The sequence below is a fragment of the Letharia columbiana genome (genome assembly GCF_014066305.1).
Source record: "Letharia columbiana isolate WasteWater2 chromosome Unknown Sc0000011_s2, whole genome shotgun sequence".
Classification (NCBI taxonomy): Eukaryota; Fungi; Ascomycota; class Lecanoromycetes; order Lecanorales; family Parmeliaceae; genus Letharia; species Letharia columbiana.
In genome coordinates, this window is record NW_023501049.1 from 500,843 (window position 1) to 519,222 (window position 18,380).

Here is an 18,380-nt window from a genome sequence, read left to right on the forward strand (position 1 = left end):
ACCCAGCGTGCTTCTGTAGACGAAGCCACTTCTTAAGAGTAGTACTTCGGGAATAGGAGACCCAAGAAAATTAAAGAACGTGAAAAGAGATAAGTCGACAACAAAGAGAATTCGCGTATTGGCAAGCGCGACTGGTAAGGCTGATGATCAGACTTTCTGATTGGCTAAGATCCGCCAACGTCAAGGCTCTGCCGACAATCCTTCTACAATTGAGTCATTTTATTACGACCCGAGCACAAGAATAGCAATTGACGCCTGTGTTGGTATGAATGCGTGATTAAGAAGGACTCAGTCCTACATTGCTTCCGAGGCTCTGCCTCACATTGCCTTCTAATTCTAAGTCCTAACGTCCCACACGCTAGTGTTGCTGCCTGCAGCTCTGTCGCCTTGCGGCTTCAACAGTGTAAATGGTATCAAGGCGAAAAATGACTCAATTGATAACAGTAAACGCTCATGTGACTGCTGATGCCCAATGAAAAAAGCCTCATTTTCAATTCTTCAGTCATACCTGCATTGACCGGTCGATACATTCATCCAATGCACTGCCCCATGGTCACGTTAGTCCCTTAAATAGTTCCAGACCAAATCATTCCTCCCCAGTGGTACCCTTGGCATGATCATATGACGCAGTCGATGATGCCGCCGCTCGATGTTGAGATGAGAGTGAAATTCGTGTTGTCTTAGAAGAAGGCCGTCAAGCACAGCTGTGCGGTCGTTCTTGTCGTGAATCCGTAGGAAAAATGAAGCGCAAGGGAACTCATTCGGATGGAGTCGTCAATATTGAATGGATAGTCTCACAGTTCTAAGGCAGGGGGCTCGCGCCCCCAAGAACGCTTGTCGATACCCTCTGCCATCTTCTCTCCTCGTTGCCCGTCTGATTGGCAATGCTGAATTGCGTGGTCCTCCAGAACTTCCATGCTGTCCAGAATGTTGAGCTTTCGTCACCGACGAAAACTTCCGTCGGCGTTGCGTCCGCCGGTACTGCCGCTGGCATAACCAGAGTCAGGGTAGTTGTATTGTTGAGAGGATGCGGAGCGGGAGCCGTTGACCGTGTGTCTCGAACACGTGTAGCCGACTAAGACCTCCTGTGTCTTGATGCTGTGGCCACGACGGCCATAGGCGGGGCAGGCATCAACAGCATGACTGTAGTAGATGCAACGACAGACTGCGTAGCGTTCGACTATCTTGATACACATGATGGCGGCGGCAACGGTAGTGGCTTGTTGTGTTAGAGTTGACTGAAATAGTGATCGATGATTGTGAGGGCACTCGTTGTCTTCTTAAATTTGGATTATGCTTATGGTATAAATGGTACTGATGTGGCAAAATGAGAAATAAAGACAAATTTATGAAATCAATGAGAGTGAAGACGGAAGGCGATGACATAAACAGATGACACAGAGGAAGTAGTATCATGGGACAGTCGGATCTATATAAAGTCCTTGCTATTCAGAGGGAGTTAAAAATGTGCCACCATAGAACTTGGGCACACCAGGCACCGAAGATACTAGGCATCTGCAAAATCCATCGCAGTTCCCGAGAGGAGGACGGGCACAGTCCGAATATCAATGCTTAGATACGAAATCTAGAAGTGACATATAAGGTCAAACACGTACAGCCCCGAGGCTCTAAGGGAATAAGTAGTCCAGGGTTCTTAGCATGATTCCAACATCCTGTGGAGCCAACCATTTCAGCTCGCCTGGGTCAAGGAATTCTCCTAGCCATAGGCAAGCCAAAGCCGTGACTTTGGTGCCATCCAGTGAGAATAATTGCGCAATTGACTTACCTCCATTCATCGTTTGGTGCCGGAAGGATGCAGATACACGACAATCCTTCGCGCTTGAGCCATACCTCGTTCAGCCCGGTAGTCGGAGACCATGCCCCTAATGCGATGTGCTAGGGTTTCCGAAGTCTGACAGTGCGAACTTTTGTGACCCATAACTAGGGCACTCTTCGGTATTAGAATAGCAACATCGTAGCCTGCAGGAGGAGTAGCGGTCGTTGGACGAGGCTGCACCGCCATGCGCTAGAACCAGCAGGGTAAAGCGGTGTCAGATTACTCATCACTCCTGAAGATTATGGATTGATCCGTCCAGAGGCACCATATGATCCTTAGGCATTGTTGATGATATCAGGATGACATGGCTTGGCTCTCATGGATATCGCTCATTTTTGTCGAGATCAGGATGCGGATTCACCATCCTTCTGCTGCTACTTCCTTGGGCATCCGGGGGCTGCGTGCATCGCCGGAGGGCACGGAAAAGACGAACGTCTCAAAGTTTAGCTGACTGGACCTATCTGCGGAGTAGCAACTGTCATCTATAGCAAGGACTTTCAACAACTGTTTGAAATGTACTGTCATCGTAATGGTTGTTGCCGTTGTTCGTAGGATTGTGGGCGACATCTGCGAGCAGCCTTATCAACCGGGATTTGCCTTGCCCTTGCGCAGCTGTCTGCTCTTTTGGTGGCTCCTTCAGCCGCAGTGGAACTATTGCACCAATCATTTCCATGAAACGCTCAGTTGACGGCATACAGGAACCGCGCGATACTTTTTTAGACTTGCGCTTGATGCATCAACCGATGGTCAGCTGACATTATTGGTGTAGGGAAGACGATCTTAAACGCAGGTGCCGCTTAGCTCCATAGAATTCACCGGTTCAGCATAGGTAGCCTTTCCCTGCGTCGACAGTGAGATGTATCGGCGCCGCCGACGGATCTTCATCTGTCCAAACATCATCGTGCTCTCGAATACCTGTGGTTCCACGAAGTGCCTGGGAACGTATTCGTGTACAGAATTTGACCATTAAATGCCTAACTATTATCTCGGATATGCCGCAATTTGCCAGCCTGGTCGCTCATCTAAGCGAAAACCCCCAAAAGGCAGAGAACAACGTCGTGCGGAACATGTTCTTCGGAAGCTGCATCGCGGGCTTTGGAGATGATCGTCGGTGTTAGCCTGACAGAAAGCAGAGAAAGTCTTGGAGAGGTAGAATCCCCCAGAACGAGAAACATACGTCTATTGTGCTCTTTTTCACGAAGTGGACAAAAGATGCGATGTCGAATGATCCAGTAGAGCCATCGCTAAAGGTTTCGGCAAGTAAAGAATAAATGAATGTTATTGATACTTCTTGTAGGTACGTTTTCTCGTCTGGACTCACTGCTTGACTTCAATCCGAGATGTGCTGTCGTCATCACGTCCGCTACAAATGCAATCACGACACCCTTCTCGAGGATGGCTTATCAAACCGCAAAGGTTTGGCTAGAATCTAACCTGGATAGGTACGGCGTTAACGAAATCTTTGTGCTATGCGACAACGTTTGCCCAGATTGCATGGCAAGAGGTGTATCTTAGATACAGCCGTCGTGGAATTGATAGGAGAGGAACAGAAATATTACCATGAATGGCTGAAGGGTGTGAATAGGACGAGCCTTAGGGTTGTTGATTGAAAGCGTTCGGGCGTAATGGAGATCGCAGCAAAACAGCAGAGGGGCGTGGCAAGAGGTGAAGAGAAAGGAGAACAGATACAGCGGTCTTTGATGTATATTCGGGATTGCTCATGTCCAGACTTTGCAAATTCGAGAAGAAGTGAGAACATGTTTGAGTAGAGGTCTAAAGAAGCTTAAACCTCTTGCTCGTTCCTTCCTTCAAATACCATATTCCTTGGGGCCATTTTTCTAAATTACAGCAACTACCCGACAATCCCACGGCTGAGAAGATCGTGCACACTCTACTCTAGGAAGCCTGTTGCATGCGTCGATAGAGAGCCATAAGTCGGACGATGAATGAGAACCATTTATCTGCGTCTCTGTCCAAGGATTTATGCATTTCTTTTCTAAAATCTGCAACAATTCGAGGGACCTGGTCTCATGACATCGACACAAGCTTGCATTGGTGCAATTGAGGCAGGTCGGTCTTAATCCGAACAACAGCCTTTTAAGACTTCAACATCATGATCATCAGTCGCACCGATATCAAGCATTTCATAATGATTTACGATTTGGTGGCTAATCAAGAGAAACCCATTACCAAGTTCTCTAGCTCTTCTGGACTCAAAGTACTTCTTCTTCTGCTGCCCTTTAGTTTCTTCGTGACAGTACTTTTCGAAATGCTCTTCCGCGGTCGATTCTCCTCTCGTCTCTTTGCCTCGTCGGCCTCCGCTTCTACACGTTCTAATTTCTGCTGGATTGTGGGAGCGGGCAATAAAGCGGTTGGCTGTATCTGTTTCATCGGAAATGTTAGAAGCTGTGATCTTGTTTGGGAAACGAAACGTGTTACCTGAAGGGCGATGCGTGACTTAGGCTTTGACGGACTGGCAGGTTTGTATGTCGAGAAGTCCAGTAAGACGGCATCTTCGTCATTTGCGAGAGACGTGGTGTTCTCTTCTGGTATTGTTTGGAAAGAAACCTTTGGTGGTGATATAGCGTTCGCATCTATGTCGCCCAAGACCCTGCCTCTCGCGTGTACATCGAATTCTACTTGGCTTGGTAGATTGGCCTCAAAATCGTCCATAGACGGCTCCTCGGAATCTTCGTGGAGGTCTTCGAGGATGCCCGAGCCGATTAGTTCTGCGTCTTCCTCGTCTTGTTTCAGAAGCGATGTTTCCTGAGCTTCCTGCACCGTCGGTATTCCAGAGCCAAGGTTCAACCCCATCCTCAAATCATCCAGGTTTATCGTATCACCAGTATCAACCATCCTCTTCTTCCAGCCATCCATCAGAGCCACCGCCTCTTTCCATCGTGCCGCCATTTTCTCCCAACCTTCTCTTAGCCTCTGGATCTCGTCTTCCCTGATCTCCACTTCTTCTAATGGAACGAATGAGGGATTTGTGAGCAGTCCTCGCAGGTGCTCCAGCACTTCGTCCGTGCTCGTCGCCAGAGTCTCATATGACGGAGGCCCACCCATGATGGTGTTCGCGGCATCCACGTCTTCTAAGCTTTCGTCGATCTCGGATCTTGGTCGTGTTTCCGACAACCCCTGGAGACTTCTCAAAGTCGCCAATGTGCCTCTCACCAGGCCAATCAGAGCATCGTTCTCATCGCTGAGTCCTTGGCTCAATTGCGTCAGAAAGTCCGTCGTCTCCTGTTTTAAAGAGTATGCTGGGCTTTCGAGATCCGCCTCTGTCTCGCCGTTTCGTCCTCCTTGCGGTCCCTTGCTCATACCCGGCGTGACAACTACTACGCCCACTTGCCCACCATTCCCATCTCTTCCCCTACGCCCTTCTAAATGACGCTTCAGCCTTTGGATCTCTCCATCTCGACGGCGGACGTCTGTTGCGCATTGTGCCCGTATCTGGGCAACAGTCCCTTTGAGCCGCACCATTTCCTCCCGGAGCGCCCTATTCCTCGTCTCCGCGCTCCGCAGCGTTGCGCGTGCGGAACGCTCTTGGGCGCCGGTCAACGCCAACTGCCTATCTAGGTCCGCGTTGCGGTTTTGCAGGCGTGTGACGATCTGTGTCTGCTGGGTTGAGGAGATGCGAAGCGTTTGAAGGTTCTGAGAGAGGCTCGCCAGTGTGTCGGATTCACGCTGTGGTAGATAATAAGTACACATATTGCACAGACTTCCTGGTTGAAGAATGGTTGACATACATCTCGCCTTAATATCAAATCATGTACTAAATTCATCACCTGCCCCATTGTCGCATCCAACCCACCCTCAGCATTCTCAGGAATCGCAAACTCGATGGGCACGCCATTTCTGAGAAGACCACGTGATAGTAGAAGATTATTGATATAAGTGGATGCTGTTCTGCGATTACGAGTATCCATTGTTGAATTCAACTTCTCTATCAAGCAAGATAGGACTGCGGAGAACACCCGGAAAGAGAAAAGTAAACAAACGCCCCGTCGGGAATACCTCGGTAATATATATTAGGCTAGGGATTTTGGCGCGTTCCCGACAACTTTTGTTTGCTTCAGAATTGACATATTCAACCAACACGGCACGACTCTCTCTTTGCCTCATAGGTGCTCGTTAGAAGCTCAGATTCTCAGCAACTCATGTTAGACACCTTGTGAGCCATGTCCTAGCCACGGAAGGGCGAGCGTCCAAATACCCTCCCTCCTCCCTCAATACCATCTGTAACCTCACCGCGATCATCATGTCTGGATGGACAGTGCCACTTTCGTCAAGCCCTTTGGCACCTTCTACACCGGGATCAGATAAACGACATACCAGCTACTTCTCAAATAGCTATGCCTCAAACCCCTCCACCACACCCGCTGGTCGCCCCCCATCTTCAATCGGCTCCTTTACACCTGCGGATCCTCCCCCTTCCTCAATCTTTGGTAGCTCTCAGCTAGGTTCTGGGAAAACACTGTTCAAGAAGAAGCCCTCCCCTGGCATGAATACGGGCTCGCGAAGAAGTGTAAATATTGTGTCGTCCAACTCAATCGATGAAAGCAAGTTGGCTCGGTACCTGGACAAAAGCGGCCGATTTGATCTCGGAAGCAGCAACAGTCCACCGTCAAGGAACACTTTTGGTGTGCCGAGCAGCAGCCCACCATCGAGGCTCGCACACGATAGTGATCAAGACGAGGAATATGAGACTGAGTCGTTCGACGAGGACGAAGATGCCGAAGGCTCAGAAGCAGGGGACAGAACTGTGGACGTGAGCATGGGTGCCGACGATCGACTTCCCAAACGTGGCTCAATCCCCAAACCTTTGGCGAATGGGTCATTCGCGAATGGAGATTCGCTAGACCTTGGCTCTTCCATATTGGACGGGACTCCCCGAGGAATGAAGAGATCCCGTGGTGGTGCTATGATACCTTATGCCCCACCTCGAAGCGCGAGGAAGCATCGAAAGCCAATGCAGGACTCAGCTGTTCCAGGAATTGCGAAAAACATGGCCACAAGAATGGGCCTCGCCAAACTCAGCGAGACAGATGACTTTATTAGTAAAACGGAAGAAATCCTTCAAGAGGAATTGTATGGGACGGAAACTTCAGGTACCACGCCCGAACAAGCTCTGAAAGCAGCACTACCCAACGCCTCTGAGACATTGAGCCAATTCTGGAGGTCATACCGTGATCACGATATAGCAAATGCGCCTCCCATGCAAGATGTCACTATAGGCATAGGGCCGGCCGAGAGTGAGCCTGCACTACACAAATCTATCTTTCTAGCCGCCCTACTTCTACAGCTCCGACACCCACCTACTGCCAAAGGGAAGCAAGCTTTGGCCGTCACTCGTCCCAATCGATCTTCCACTCTCTCAAAGTCTTCTAGAGATTCGCCAACGCCGGCAAACCCTACAGCCTTTCCGAAAATACTCATTGATTGGATGGAGAAGGAGCATAATGCATACCGATCTACCATCAACGAAGTCCAGTCGTTGCATCCAAACCCTACCGCTCATTCCAATTACTGGGACATCGTCCATGTTTGTATAATGCGCGGGAAGCTTGGTGAAGCTGTGCGGATACTGAGAAGATCGAACTTCCATCATGCTAGAACAGCTAGGGAAGACGGTCAGGGTGACGAAGGCTACAATGGCATGCAGGTCAAAAATATCGAGCGAGTTGTTAATAGAGCCATTCAAGTCCTGGAGCTGTGCCCAGCCGTGCAAGATGACGATTGGAATGTCACAGGGAACGAATGGATCATTTTCCGAAAGCGCGTTCAACAAGCAATGGAGGATCTTGCCACATTCGCCGAGACTCGGGACCGAGATTTGGATTCTTCACACTCTACCTTCGAACCCTCAAATTTTGGACTCCTGAGTACGACGATGAGTCTCACCCAATCTACGCGGAGAGCTGAAAGTAGAGTGCCCTGGACTGTCTACCAGGAGTTGAAGATCATGTACGGGATCTTGCTTGGGGAAGCCACAGAGATCCTCTCCTCTGCACAAGACTGGGTGGAGGCAACCGTAGGTTTGACGATCTGGTGGAACGGTGACGACGACGAAGATATAGCTGTCACTAGCCTAGCCCAGACTCGACGTTCACTCAGACCGTCTCAATCACGAGGGTCTCGCCTTGTAGACGTCAATGCGAATCCTGCATACCTGCGCCGATTAGCCTACGCTTTTGCATGGTCGACTGACGAAAGGGACGACGATTTGTTCCAGATCAACTCAATGAACCCTATTGAAGTTGGCTTGGCATCGCTCTTCGAAGGTAACGTCGCAGGTGTGATAGGTCTTCTACGAGGGTGGTCCCTTCCCGTCGTTTCCGCAGTCGCAGAGATCGCAAGCATAGGTGGCTGGTTTGAGACTTCAGTAGCGAACAACCTGATGGAGTTGGACCTCGATGAGGATGACCGTTCGTTGCTCAATGGACAGGGTATACAAGGGCCGCCGATGACTAGGGACACGATCTTGATGGAATATGCAAACGCTCTGTCTAAGAAGGCAGAGATTCAGCGAAATCATGGAAAGACCGCGTACGAAGGGTGGGAGCTCTCCATAACATTGCTTTCTCGCTTGGACGACGACAGCGTGGCCCGAAAGAGAGTTGGCGAGCTGTTAAATCGACTGGATCTTAACTCTGATTCGCGAATAAACAAGATCCTAGAGACTTGCCAAGACTTCAACATGGTCAAGGAAGCCCGAAGTATCACAGAGGTAAGCTCACACTCTTTCTCCCAATGAAAATATATTCTAATCATTGACAGAGGTACGCTGATAATATCGCCGAAAGTTCGGAGAATTATGGCACAGCTCTCATTTACTACGCACGGGCTCATCACCACAAAAAGGTCAAAGATGTCCTGGACTTGCTAATATCTCTGTCCTTGGTCCAGTCGATTGCTTTCCCTCCATTATCAGCGCTTGACGAAAACCTCCACGCGCTTCTATTTACACCGGAACAAAGTGTTGGGCAGCTCGCCCTCATGGATCCAAAAGCCGCAGAGATGCTCCATACTTACCTCACAGGCTATGCGACTCTGCGCAAGTTCTATGATCTGCGAGATGAGGAAATCAATCTAGAAGAGGGTCAGAAACCGACGGCGAGACCCAACGCACGGAAGAGAGCAGCTGCCACAGCACTGCTTGCCGTGATCAACAGTGCTGCAGATAATATCCAGGGCGGACTATTCGATGAGCATCGGGGCTCAGTTGTGCAAGTCGATGGACTGCTATCACTGCTGGGCGAAGCCTTGGTCTTTGTCAATCGTATGTGCTACAGAGAGCCGTTGAAAGTCTCCAAGGCTATCGCTGACTTCTTCCCGCAGAGGCTAAAAGTGTACTCTCTCTTTCCCAATGCTTTGCCCTTCTGAAAGCAATCGAAGACCTCCAGACCATCACTCCCCGCGTCTACGCGCAATGCGAAGAATGCTTCCGCTCTACTCTTGACGCATACCAAGGACGCCGTGCACCAGCATCATCACGGGAACTTCTCAAGAAGACCATGAGCAGTATGAGCAGTAGCTTCTCTTTAGTGGGAAGTTCGATGCTAGACTTCGAATCGAGCAATGGCATCGGCAGCGGTAGAGCGCTCGTCAAGCCCCAGGAGGACAGAAAGAGAGGCTGGGATTGGAGGAAGGGTTTGGCCGAGGATGCAAAGGGCGAGGACGTGCTGAGGATCCTCCGTTTGGGCCTGGCGAAAGATATCGCTCGGCATTGGATCAGCGAGGGAAGTTGAGTGAAGTCTCAAATAGATCCCCGGTGTCGGATGCGTGTATTGCAGGGCGCAGGAAAAAGCATAGCTAAGGATATCCCGGTGCCAGATAAGCACAATCGCGATTGCTGTTTGATAACGAGTACCCTGCCTGTCCAGCGACCGTGCTAGGCCCAAACAAACAGTTTTGAAACTGACACCACTATACATCCGTGAGGCTGGCCCTATGACATTGACCTCCCGATCATTCACCAACCTCCTCCTCGATCACCCTGAACACGTGATGCCGATCGACCTCCCAAAGCAGCCTGCCACGAACCCAATGCGGCGCGTAGAGGAAAACGAGAACCGCGGGATATATGCTAACCGAATAGAGTCTCTCCCGACCGTGTGCACCAATGGTACACCGTTATAGTAGTACATGTATGTGACTCGCACATGGCGAGGGGAATGTACCTCGAACGCCAAACCTCTCACGTCGTCTCGGACGCACGCACGCACGGACATGGATCGTATCGGCTTGCTACGGGTAGCGAAGTTGACGCCATCGACGGTGGACATGTCGCTCGCTCGCTCTGATGACACCCCTCGCCGGTGGGATGTGGGGACCGGGTTTCCGGAGGGGAAAACCACGGCGGTCGTTTGGATTGTTGGGGGTTGGACGTCGCTGGTGTTTTCTTTTGGTTTTTTGGAAAGTGCCTTCTTCAAAGAGCCTTTCGAGGTGGGACTCTGTCCAAGGCGTATCAGTGCCCTTTTACGAGCTGGCATGCACGTCGTCCCCCGTCGGTGTGGGTGCTGGTTGAGACTGTACTCGATTGGCTGGACGGCTAGCTAGCTAGCTATTTAGGAAGTCATCCGCTGGGGTCTTGTATACTTACATGGGAATCGGGGTGATTCCGTTGATTCTCCGTCACGGTCTGCCGTTCGGCGCTTTGTTCTCTGGTGTTCGATTGAGACGGCTCGACACGACATCGTGGAAGGATGTTTGGGTTCGGCTTCTGCACATCATCATCCTCTTCAACGACGGCTTAGCTTGCTGATCGATACGTTTGATGTGCATCGCGCAGGCAGTCGTTGGAGGATCTTCAACTGCAATTTTGCTGATCGGAAGCCTGGCGGACTGGTAGCCCCATAGACAATTGCATCAGCGTGTGTTACAAGTAGAGAATTGAAGTGGATGCGGTAGATGTCTCGACCGCCCACGCACGGGGTTGCAAGTCGTCACTCGCCAAGGATCGCCAAGGACTCCGACAGGTCTAGGCCGAGAGTCGGAGAACGTAGGTAGTAAACAAGCGCTCCAAGTAACGGCGCCGCCAGGCAGCCATTGCGGAAACGCCTCACGCCGACTGGAGCACTCTGTGTGGAGGGAGTTGAAAGTACCGTAAGCCAGTCAATCTAGTCTGGAGGGAGCGCACGGACGGGCGTCGTCCACACCAGCAGTTGAATCATCTTCAACCATACAGTTGAGTGACTTGTGATAAGGACGTCATCATGCGTCGGTCTGATCAGTCGCCGGTATGGGGTTGGATGCTTGCATGCTCTCTAGAGCCTCAGAGTGCTTGCGAATGCTACGATGGACGGCACGGCTTTCTTGGAAGAAGAAGAAAAGAACGTCGTCCCTAGCCAATCATAGCTTCTTTGGCGATGAGTACTCCGCCATTTGTGTCGGAGTTGTTGAGCGCTCCCGGCAAAGTTGCGACTTGTCGTCACTTGGTCTCGAACTTGTTCAATAGGCATGCAACGGCTCTTCTCTTTGGGGCCGGTCGCTTTCCTTTTTCCTTCCAAAGTCAGTAAGCACGTCGGCGCACACCGCTTTCGACATGCTGGCTGATAATAGCTGAAGAATCAGGAAGTATCGATGAAGTCTCTTTTTTCTAACCTCTTTCTAAGCATGCCAAGAGGGCTCGAGCCGAGGCGATGTTTTGGGGGTAAACGTAAAGCTGAAGTAGTAGTGTGGACCTAGAGTTGGGGTACAAGGTTACTTTGGAGTGGGGTGAAGAAAACGGTCTGTACGAGGTGACGATTTAGGCGAAATTGTGTGGCGGCTCAGTCTTGTTTGGATGATGATGATGATGATGAGCTTACGTTGGAGGGACAGGTAGGCCAAACTAATACTCTAGCTGATCGCAACTCGCAACACGAGGGAGCATCACCAAGTTACCAACATCTAATCTCTGTGCAGTATTCGTACTACCTAAAGTAGGTACTATGAAGTGTTGGTATGCATCCACCAGCATCCAAATCGCATGGCTCGTGTGGATGTGTTCAGGGTCCTTCCGGAAGGACTTGACTGTCTGGAAGAGAGTTGCGAGCAAGTGTAAAAGATGGCGTGGTGGTGAAGCCAATAGAAATAAATGCCTCACTGCATGGCGTGCACCTCTGGCTGACACATTATTGCAGCCGCCATTGCATGGCTCAAGAGTCAAGGGTTAATAAGTAGTACGAGAAATGGCACTCCAACATTCTGGGTTCTTATAGGGTCTCTAGGCTCACTAGCACTCTTTCACCGCCGGAACTTAAGGTACTTAGGTTGTACAGTACCTTCCATCTCCAGGTTCTCAGCCCTGCTAACAAGCATGTTACCGAACTCCGCCTCGTGAGTCGCACATGAAAAGTGAGAAATGTCGATCCACCAATCATACCTTTGGAATTAAGCCAAATGAAGCTAAGCTTTGCTGACCACATGCCTTCCCGCGTGAAACGAATGGCTTTGATGATGTTAGTGCTCGCATGCCTTCCCTAATCCTAATCTCGATGCCACCCACCACCCCCCCCCCCCCCCCCGGTCCCTGCTCAGTGGTCTCCGACCATTGACATTTGTTCCATCTGCGGCCTCGATCAATACCCGTATGAATCAGGCGCAGTCATTCCCTTGCTATCAGTAGTAAGCCATCCCTCCCATCCTTCTATTCCTTTTCCTTCTCCCCATTTTCATCCACCCTTTTCTTCTTCCCTCAAGGAAAATCCCCATCTCCACTCCAACATGAAAGCGTAAACATACCTTTCAGCCTGATTGGAAACCAAAATACATTCAACATCAAATAGAGGCTCAGCGGTCCAAAGCTGAAAGATGCAGCACTTTACAGAGTCCTCTACTCAAGATGAAAAAAAGCCGACAGAGCTTCCCGACAGGACCTCAACTTACAGCCCTGTACCGCAGAAAGATGCTGCGGCCTTCTCTCCAACCGCCGCCGTGGTGTCTCCCATGACATCCGATCACGGCATACCCGATGTCGCCTCCCTCGGTCCCGCTTCGCCCGGGCTGCATTCGCTCAGGACGCCGGATCCAACGGAAAAGGAATACACACCTCACTCGACAGAGAAGGAATTCTGGGACCAACCGGCGTTGGAAGTATCCGAGAGGAGAAACGATGCGCCTCGCAAGCATGGGCGGAAACCGTTGCTCTTTTGGATCGTAGGTCTGGTCGCTTGTCTGGTGATAGGACTTGCTATTGGACTCGGTGTGGGCTTGACTCGAAAGTAGGGGATATACCAGCTTCTAACGCCATGAGTCCATTTGGCTGATGCACGTCCTGTACAGGTCGAGCAATGGGTCATCGGCCCCTGCTAACCCACCACCGCCTGCACCAACCTCTATTCCTCAAGATTTCTTATCGACTGTCGGAGCATTCAATGGCTCCGGGATAGCCTTGGCTTCCGAGTCCTTCGCCTCCGGCGGCCACGGAGCAATTGTCATGTACTTCCAACATCACTCTGGCCAATTACGTTCCGCGCAGCTAGCAAGCGATGGGACCTGGCAAGGGGGAGACATCACCGACATTGTCGCCAGCAACGCCAAGAATGGAACCCCCATAGCCGCTGTAGCCTACGCTAGAAACCAAACCGCTGCTGTAGGTATACAACCAAGCCTGGAAACACGTCTCGGTCTAACGGTAGAATAGTGGCATATATTCTATATCAACGTCAACAATACCGTCACCGAGATCATCAACGATAACGCCACTAACGTCTGGAGGCCTGGACCTATCAACGACCTCAATCTGCAAGCCATGAATGATCCCAACGTCGGCCTCGAGGCTTGCTGGTACGGTAGTTTCTACAGCGACACCGCCTACAACCATTCCCCAGTCCCTGGCCAGACCACGGGTACAGGGAACAGCTCCGACCAAACCGTCGGCATACATCTCTGGTACGCCAGCAACGCCACCACTTTCGACTCCGTGGGCTGGACCTACGGCGACGACACATGGACCGAGCAGCAAACCTTCAGCGGGTACAACGGCCACGGGGGCGTGGGCTGCTACTCCTGGGGTCCCGGCAGCGACACGTATGTGTTCTTGGTCAACCTGAAGAACGAAGTCAACATACTGTGGAAAGACTTGAACACGACGCTCGTGGGCAACAGCACCCATCCGGTCAACACATGGACAAAGAGTAAGTGACGAACTCCCCGTGAACCCTTCCGATGAACGTAATCCCTCAAGGCAAAAAAAACTCACGCTGAACGTTATTTCCGCAGGCGACATCAGCATCCCCGTCGTCCAAAACAGTTCCATGGGTTACACCAACTACCTCTACGTCCAAAAACCCGACCTCACCATCGGCGGCTTCAACGTCACCTTCGCCGCCGAAAACACCACCATCCCCACCGACCCGGCCGACACCTTCGTCATCAACGGCGCCCAAGGCCTCCCCGGCACCCATCTGTCGGTCACCGCCCTCCCCGACAATTCCGGGGGCAATTCCTTGCTGGCGTTCTATCAGACGAACGGGACGGACATCACCGAGTTCGTGCGGGATCTGGACGCGGGCCAGTGGACGAGTTCGAGCGTGCCGATCCCGAATTCGTGACGCTCGTCGGGGTTGGGGGCGGAGTTTCGGGGACCGTTCACGAAGGGTGATGCATTACGACGTTACGATCAACCTTTTTTTTAATTCTTCGCTTGACTATATCCATTGTCGTCTTCACTCTTATCCTCTTTTCTTTTTAATATAGTAGTAATATCATGTACTAGTACGATAAGGAGGATTTCAGCGCGCTTCTGGACAGCGTCGCCGAGCACCGTGGATGGATTCGTTCCCTCGGCCGGTCCTGTGAGAGATCTTCTTGAAATAGAATAGGAAGTTCAACGTCGCTAGCTAAAAAAATCGATGACAAGCTCACCCTGATTGAGGAGTGAAGATGTCGATGTAGCCGACCGGTGTCGTCTCCTTGTTTGAAACGGTAAAAACTATAAGCTGTAGAAAAAGTGCAGCAGTCAAGCGGGCCAGTTGGGGAAAACACAAGGGGGGGAAGAGGGGGGGAGGAAATGCATCTAGGGCAATATACTCGAACCGACCACGTCTACTCCCCGTATTTTATCACCGGATGGTGTCAAACAAACCGCAGGTTCTCCATTCGCGTACTCGAACCCTCGATCAGTTCGAAAATCGCCATGCGAGGACAGACGCCTCTCGAACCCATTCTTCGCTCCTCGAAAAAACGAATGTTCGAGCAGGAGCCGGCGGTGTCGAGCCATCCCTCCGGGACGGGCGAGCATTACAACTCGAAGAGGTAACGCACCATACAACAGCGCGTGTCGACTCGACGACGACCCTACGGAATCGCCCGCGTCGTCCGTCGGCATCTCGAGGCCGGGTGCGGAGCCCATCGTACATCTCTAGTATCCGCCGCACGGTCATCGTCCGCGATGGGTGCGGCTCTGGATCGGGAGAGGCCGCGCCGGCCCTGTCGGAGCGATCTTCGGGGTCCACGGCTTTCTCGTCGATGCGGCTCGGTTGTCCAGCGTCGGCTCTGGTCTTCGCCACGTCAATTGGATTACTACCAGGTTTTTCGGATATGTTCTCATGGCACGCATTTAGAATCTGGTAGTGGTGAAGGAGATCGATGTCGAGCTCAGTGGAAGGGTCTGCAAACGCCGCAGACGGTGTCATTGACGGACTGTATTCACGTTTCAGCTGACGCACATACGGATCGGTTAAAATGGCCGTGGAAGCCTGTGGTTGCTCAAGAGTATCTGTTCTTCGCTGTTTCTGCCCAGGTGCCCTGAATCGTTGCCATTCCCGGAAAGCTCCTGCCGACGAACACCAGGTCACGATTTTTCAGAGACGAGCATATGCCGTACCCCCATACGATGCTTGACGATCGCTTTTTGGAACGCGACGCATGTGTGGGTAAAATTGGGACCACTCACCCTCTTCCACAGAAATCGGAATTCCAGTCGACTGGATGGCGTTCACAAATTGATTTACAATTGTTGCCGATGAATGTACTTGCAAAACGCTGCGACTGCGGCAGTAGACGAAGAGTGCGTGATGCATAGAATGAGGTTCGCCTCCAGAAATTAGCTTGACTGTCCAAGGCAAGGTCTGTGAGATCAACGCGACCAAGGCCAGAGGAGGGTCGGCCCTGTCTCTGTTTGCCGACAGCCCCAATTCTTGTGTTACGTGTGATCGCGTGACTGAAGAGGACGCAAAAGACCTGCTCGTCTCCTCTTGCAGACCGCATCTATCTGCCAGATGAGATATGAGAGTGAAGTCCTCTGCCAGTCGCTTCCCTATGGTACAATCGAGCGCATACCGAGGCCTCTGAAGCTCCGTTGGTTGAGAGCCCTTCTCAAAGAATTGACGCATCTGGGACGGGATATCAGACTGAAGGTGTTTTATACAAGCCGATAGGGAATCCGTATCGCAACAAATATGGCAAGACCAGCTTCCGCGTGCAGGTAGTACACACCGAGGATCAGAACACACGCTAAAAGCTGTACTCAATACCAGTACTGCATTTTCTGGGGTGAGACAAGCATTGAGGCCTGCTACCAAAGTATTCATGGTCCAGAGAAGCTCGTTCCCGTTGTTGACCAAATCAATGAGTGCACGAGCCTCAGGCGAAAATTTGTGGGGATCATCAGGAGTCGGACGCATTCCATGAATCCATCCGTTCATCTTTGTGCGAGAATAGACCTCCGGCTCCAAATTTAGGGGACCGAAAAGTCGGAATAACGGCTGATAGTAGAAAGCGTAGTACATCGGCAATGATATGCCGACTTCGGGACTAAGGTTTGTCTCGAGCTCGAACATGGTCTGGTCTTCGATCGCGGATTGATCAACATGCAGCCTAAGTAGGGTGCCGAAAGCGATTCTAGCTTCGTGGATCAATGTTATTAAGGTCTCCTGTCGTAGGTCAGCGTGATGTACGTTTAAAACCCCAAGAACGTGTTACAAGTACATGCAGTGACATTAGAACCACGGTGGCTGAATCACCCATTTCTCTGAGCAACTTGCGGTGCGGTCCTTCGCGTGTGGTGTTGATCTCGTTTACAATCACCTTAAACTCCTCTTCTTCTCTATGAATCTCTAGCTGAAGCTGACGGAGCCCTCGCTGCAGTCCATTGATCTCTTGCTTCATTGTTTCTTGGTTCCCCTCAAGTACTTATGTGATCTGAGCTCGAGTATTTTCATCTACCTCCTCAATCCGGGCGGAGATATTGTCGGCTCCCGTGGAAATAGCATTGTCATACCCGGAAGCTACATCAGCGACGGCATTAAGTACCTCCGCCCGGGTGCTCTGTTGTTCTTTGGCCGTAAGGGTGCGGGTTGCTTCGCTCTGTTTTTTGAATTTGCAGCCGCTGATTTGAACTCTTGAGAGAGTATCGTCTCAGTGTGTGTATGCAGTGCCCTCATCTGCTTGGTTTGTGAGCCTGTGGTAGCGACCAAATGGTCTCGGCTGTCACTCAACGCCTCTAAAATCTTTTGTGCGCCCTCCTTTGTAGCATCCTTAAGAGCTTGGAAAGACTCTGTTTGTTGAAAGTTCAGTACGTCAATCCGAGATCTAGAAGCGTATCATCAGCCTTGTATGCTGAAGCAGACCGCAAACAAGAGCAATGGTACCTCAGGTTCACAGTGATATGCAAAGTCATCTCCCGACGAAATCCAGCCAATCTTTGCTCAAGCATAGTCAGCTTTTCTTTGCCCCATAACGCCCTTAATGCTTTTCTGAAGCTCTGAGACCGTGTGTAATTTCCTTTTGACACCAAGATGTTCTAAAGCCCTCAGCAGCTCCTCTGCGACCTCGCTGCATCTTGAACATGGCTGCTCCAGCACCGAGTCCACTGACCCAGCTGAGGCCTGCACCCAACCGCCCAAACCCTTGAAATCAATCGTAAGGCGTTCTAGATCGTCATGCTCCTTCAACGTACCCGAAATGGAGGCATGGATCTGGCGGCTCTCGGAGATTGCGTCGCCTGTGAGACTGAGGGATTGGAGGACGTGGCCAGCTAAGCTGGCGGCGGCAAGGGCCACCATGTTTAGACATGATAGAAGTGAAGCGGGAGGAAGAATGCTCGATAGGAATCATAACTTTTGGAGAGGGCATTGTTGAGGGCGCATCCAGCGACTTACTTGAAGCTAGGCCGCTTTGAGAACGTTGCAGCGAAAAGATGCAGACGATCGGCCTTCTAAAGGGGAAATACTCTTCTCGGGAAGTAAACCCCCTCACTCCCCCAGACAGCAACACTCTGGATTCGACGAGGTGTATGTCCAATATCTGAACCTGACCGGTGGCAAATAGAGGAAGGAACCAGGTTAGCCATTGTATAAGATGCGCGGTTGGCGACGCAGAGTAGCAGAGAAGAGCTTAATGTTAATCTCAATCCAAAGCCAGCACATCTCCGTATTTTACGGCATCCGAATACACCGGAGTGCAAGTATACCAATCAAGTTTGCACGAGCGTTGGGAACAAAAATCGTTGATAGCACATCGTCTCATAGTAACTCGATCTCAACAGAAGTGCTCTTATCCAAAATATATATCATCCTTACCCGGTCTCCGTAGCAGCAGCATAAATACCTAAAAA

The 18,380-nt window shown here is 51.0% G+C and overlaps 6 protein-coding genes across 6 annotated transcripts; 2 read left to right on the forward strand and 4 right to left on the reverse strand.

Annotated features, from left to right (window-relative positions):
• Positions 1-941: 941 nt before the first annotated feature.
• HO173_004338 (uncharacterized protein) lies at positions 942-1,196 on the reverse strand (the record flags this gene model as incomplete). Its single annotated transcript, XM_037306262.1, has 1 exon — positions 942-1,196. One exon carries the CDS (start codon positions 1,194-1,196, stop codon positions 942-944), a length of 255 nt encoding a protein of 84 aa, XP_037166772.1.
• Positions 1,197-4,009: 2,813 nt separating this feature from the next.
• On the reverse strand, positions 4,010-5,766 carry HO173_004339 (uncharacterized protein; the record flags this gene model as incomplete). Its single annotated transcript, XM_037306263.1, has 3 exons — positions 4,010-4,219; positions 4,277-5,524; positions 5,587-5,766. The coding sequence occupies 3 exons, from the start codon at positions 5,764-5,766 to the stop codon at positions 4,010-4,012; spliced, it is 1,638 nt and encodes a 545-aa protein (XP_037166773.1).
• Positions 5,767-6,098: 332 nt separating this feature from the next.
• Positions 6,099-9,588, forward strand: HO173_004340 (uncharacterized protein; the record flags this gene model as incomplete). Its single annotated transcript, XM_037306264.1, has 3 exons — positions 6,099-8,567; positions 8,618-9,119; positions 9,179-9,588. 3 exons carry the CDS (start codon positions 6,099-6,101, stop codon positions 9,586-9,588), a joined length of 3,381 nt encoding a protein of 1,126 aa, XP_037166774.1.
• A 3,046-nt stretch (positions 9,589-12,634) lies between these two features.
• HO173_004341 (uncharacterized protein) lies at positions 12,635-14,376 on the forward strand (the record flags this gene model as incomplete). Its single annotated transcript, XM_037306265.1, has 4 exons — positions 12,635-13,044; positions 13,106-13,415; positions 13,467-13,959; positions 14,045-14,376. 4 exons carry the CDS (start codon positions 12,635-12,637, stop codon positions 14,374-14,376), a joined length of 1,545 nt encoding a protein of 514 aa, XP_037166775.1.
• A 567-nt stretch (positions 14,377-14,943) lies between these two features.
• On the reverse strand, positions 14,944-16,933 carry HO173_004342 (uncharacterized protein; the record flags this gene model as incomplete). Its single annotated transcript, XM_037306266.1, has 4 exons — positions 14,944-15,599; positions 15,720-16,158; positions 16,279-16,698; positions 16,754-16,933. The coding sequence occupies 4 exons, from the start codon at positions 16,931-16,933 to the stop codon at positions 14,944-14,946; spliced, it is 1,695 nt and encodes a 564-aa protein (XP_037166776.1).
• A 119-nt stretch (positions 16,934-17,052) lies between these two features.
• Positions 17,053-17,829, reverse strand: HO173_004343 (uncharacterized protein; the record flags this gene model as incomplete). The annotated part of the gene is made up of 3 exons (XM_037306267.1): positions 17,053-17,356; positions 17,416-17,466; positions 17,642-17,829. The coding sequence occupies 3 exons, from the start codon at positions 17,827-17,829 to the stop codon at positions 17,053-17,055; spliced, it is 543 nt and encodes a 180-aa protein (XP_037166777.1).
• Between the last annotated feature and the right edge of the window lie 551 nt (positions 17,830-18,380).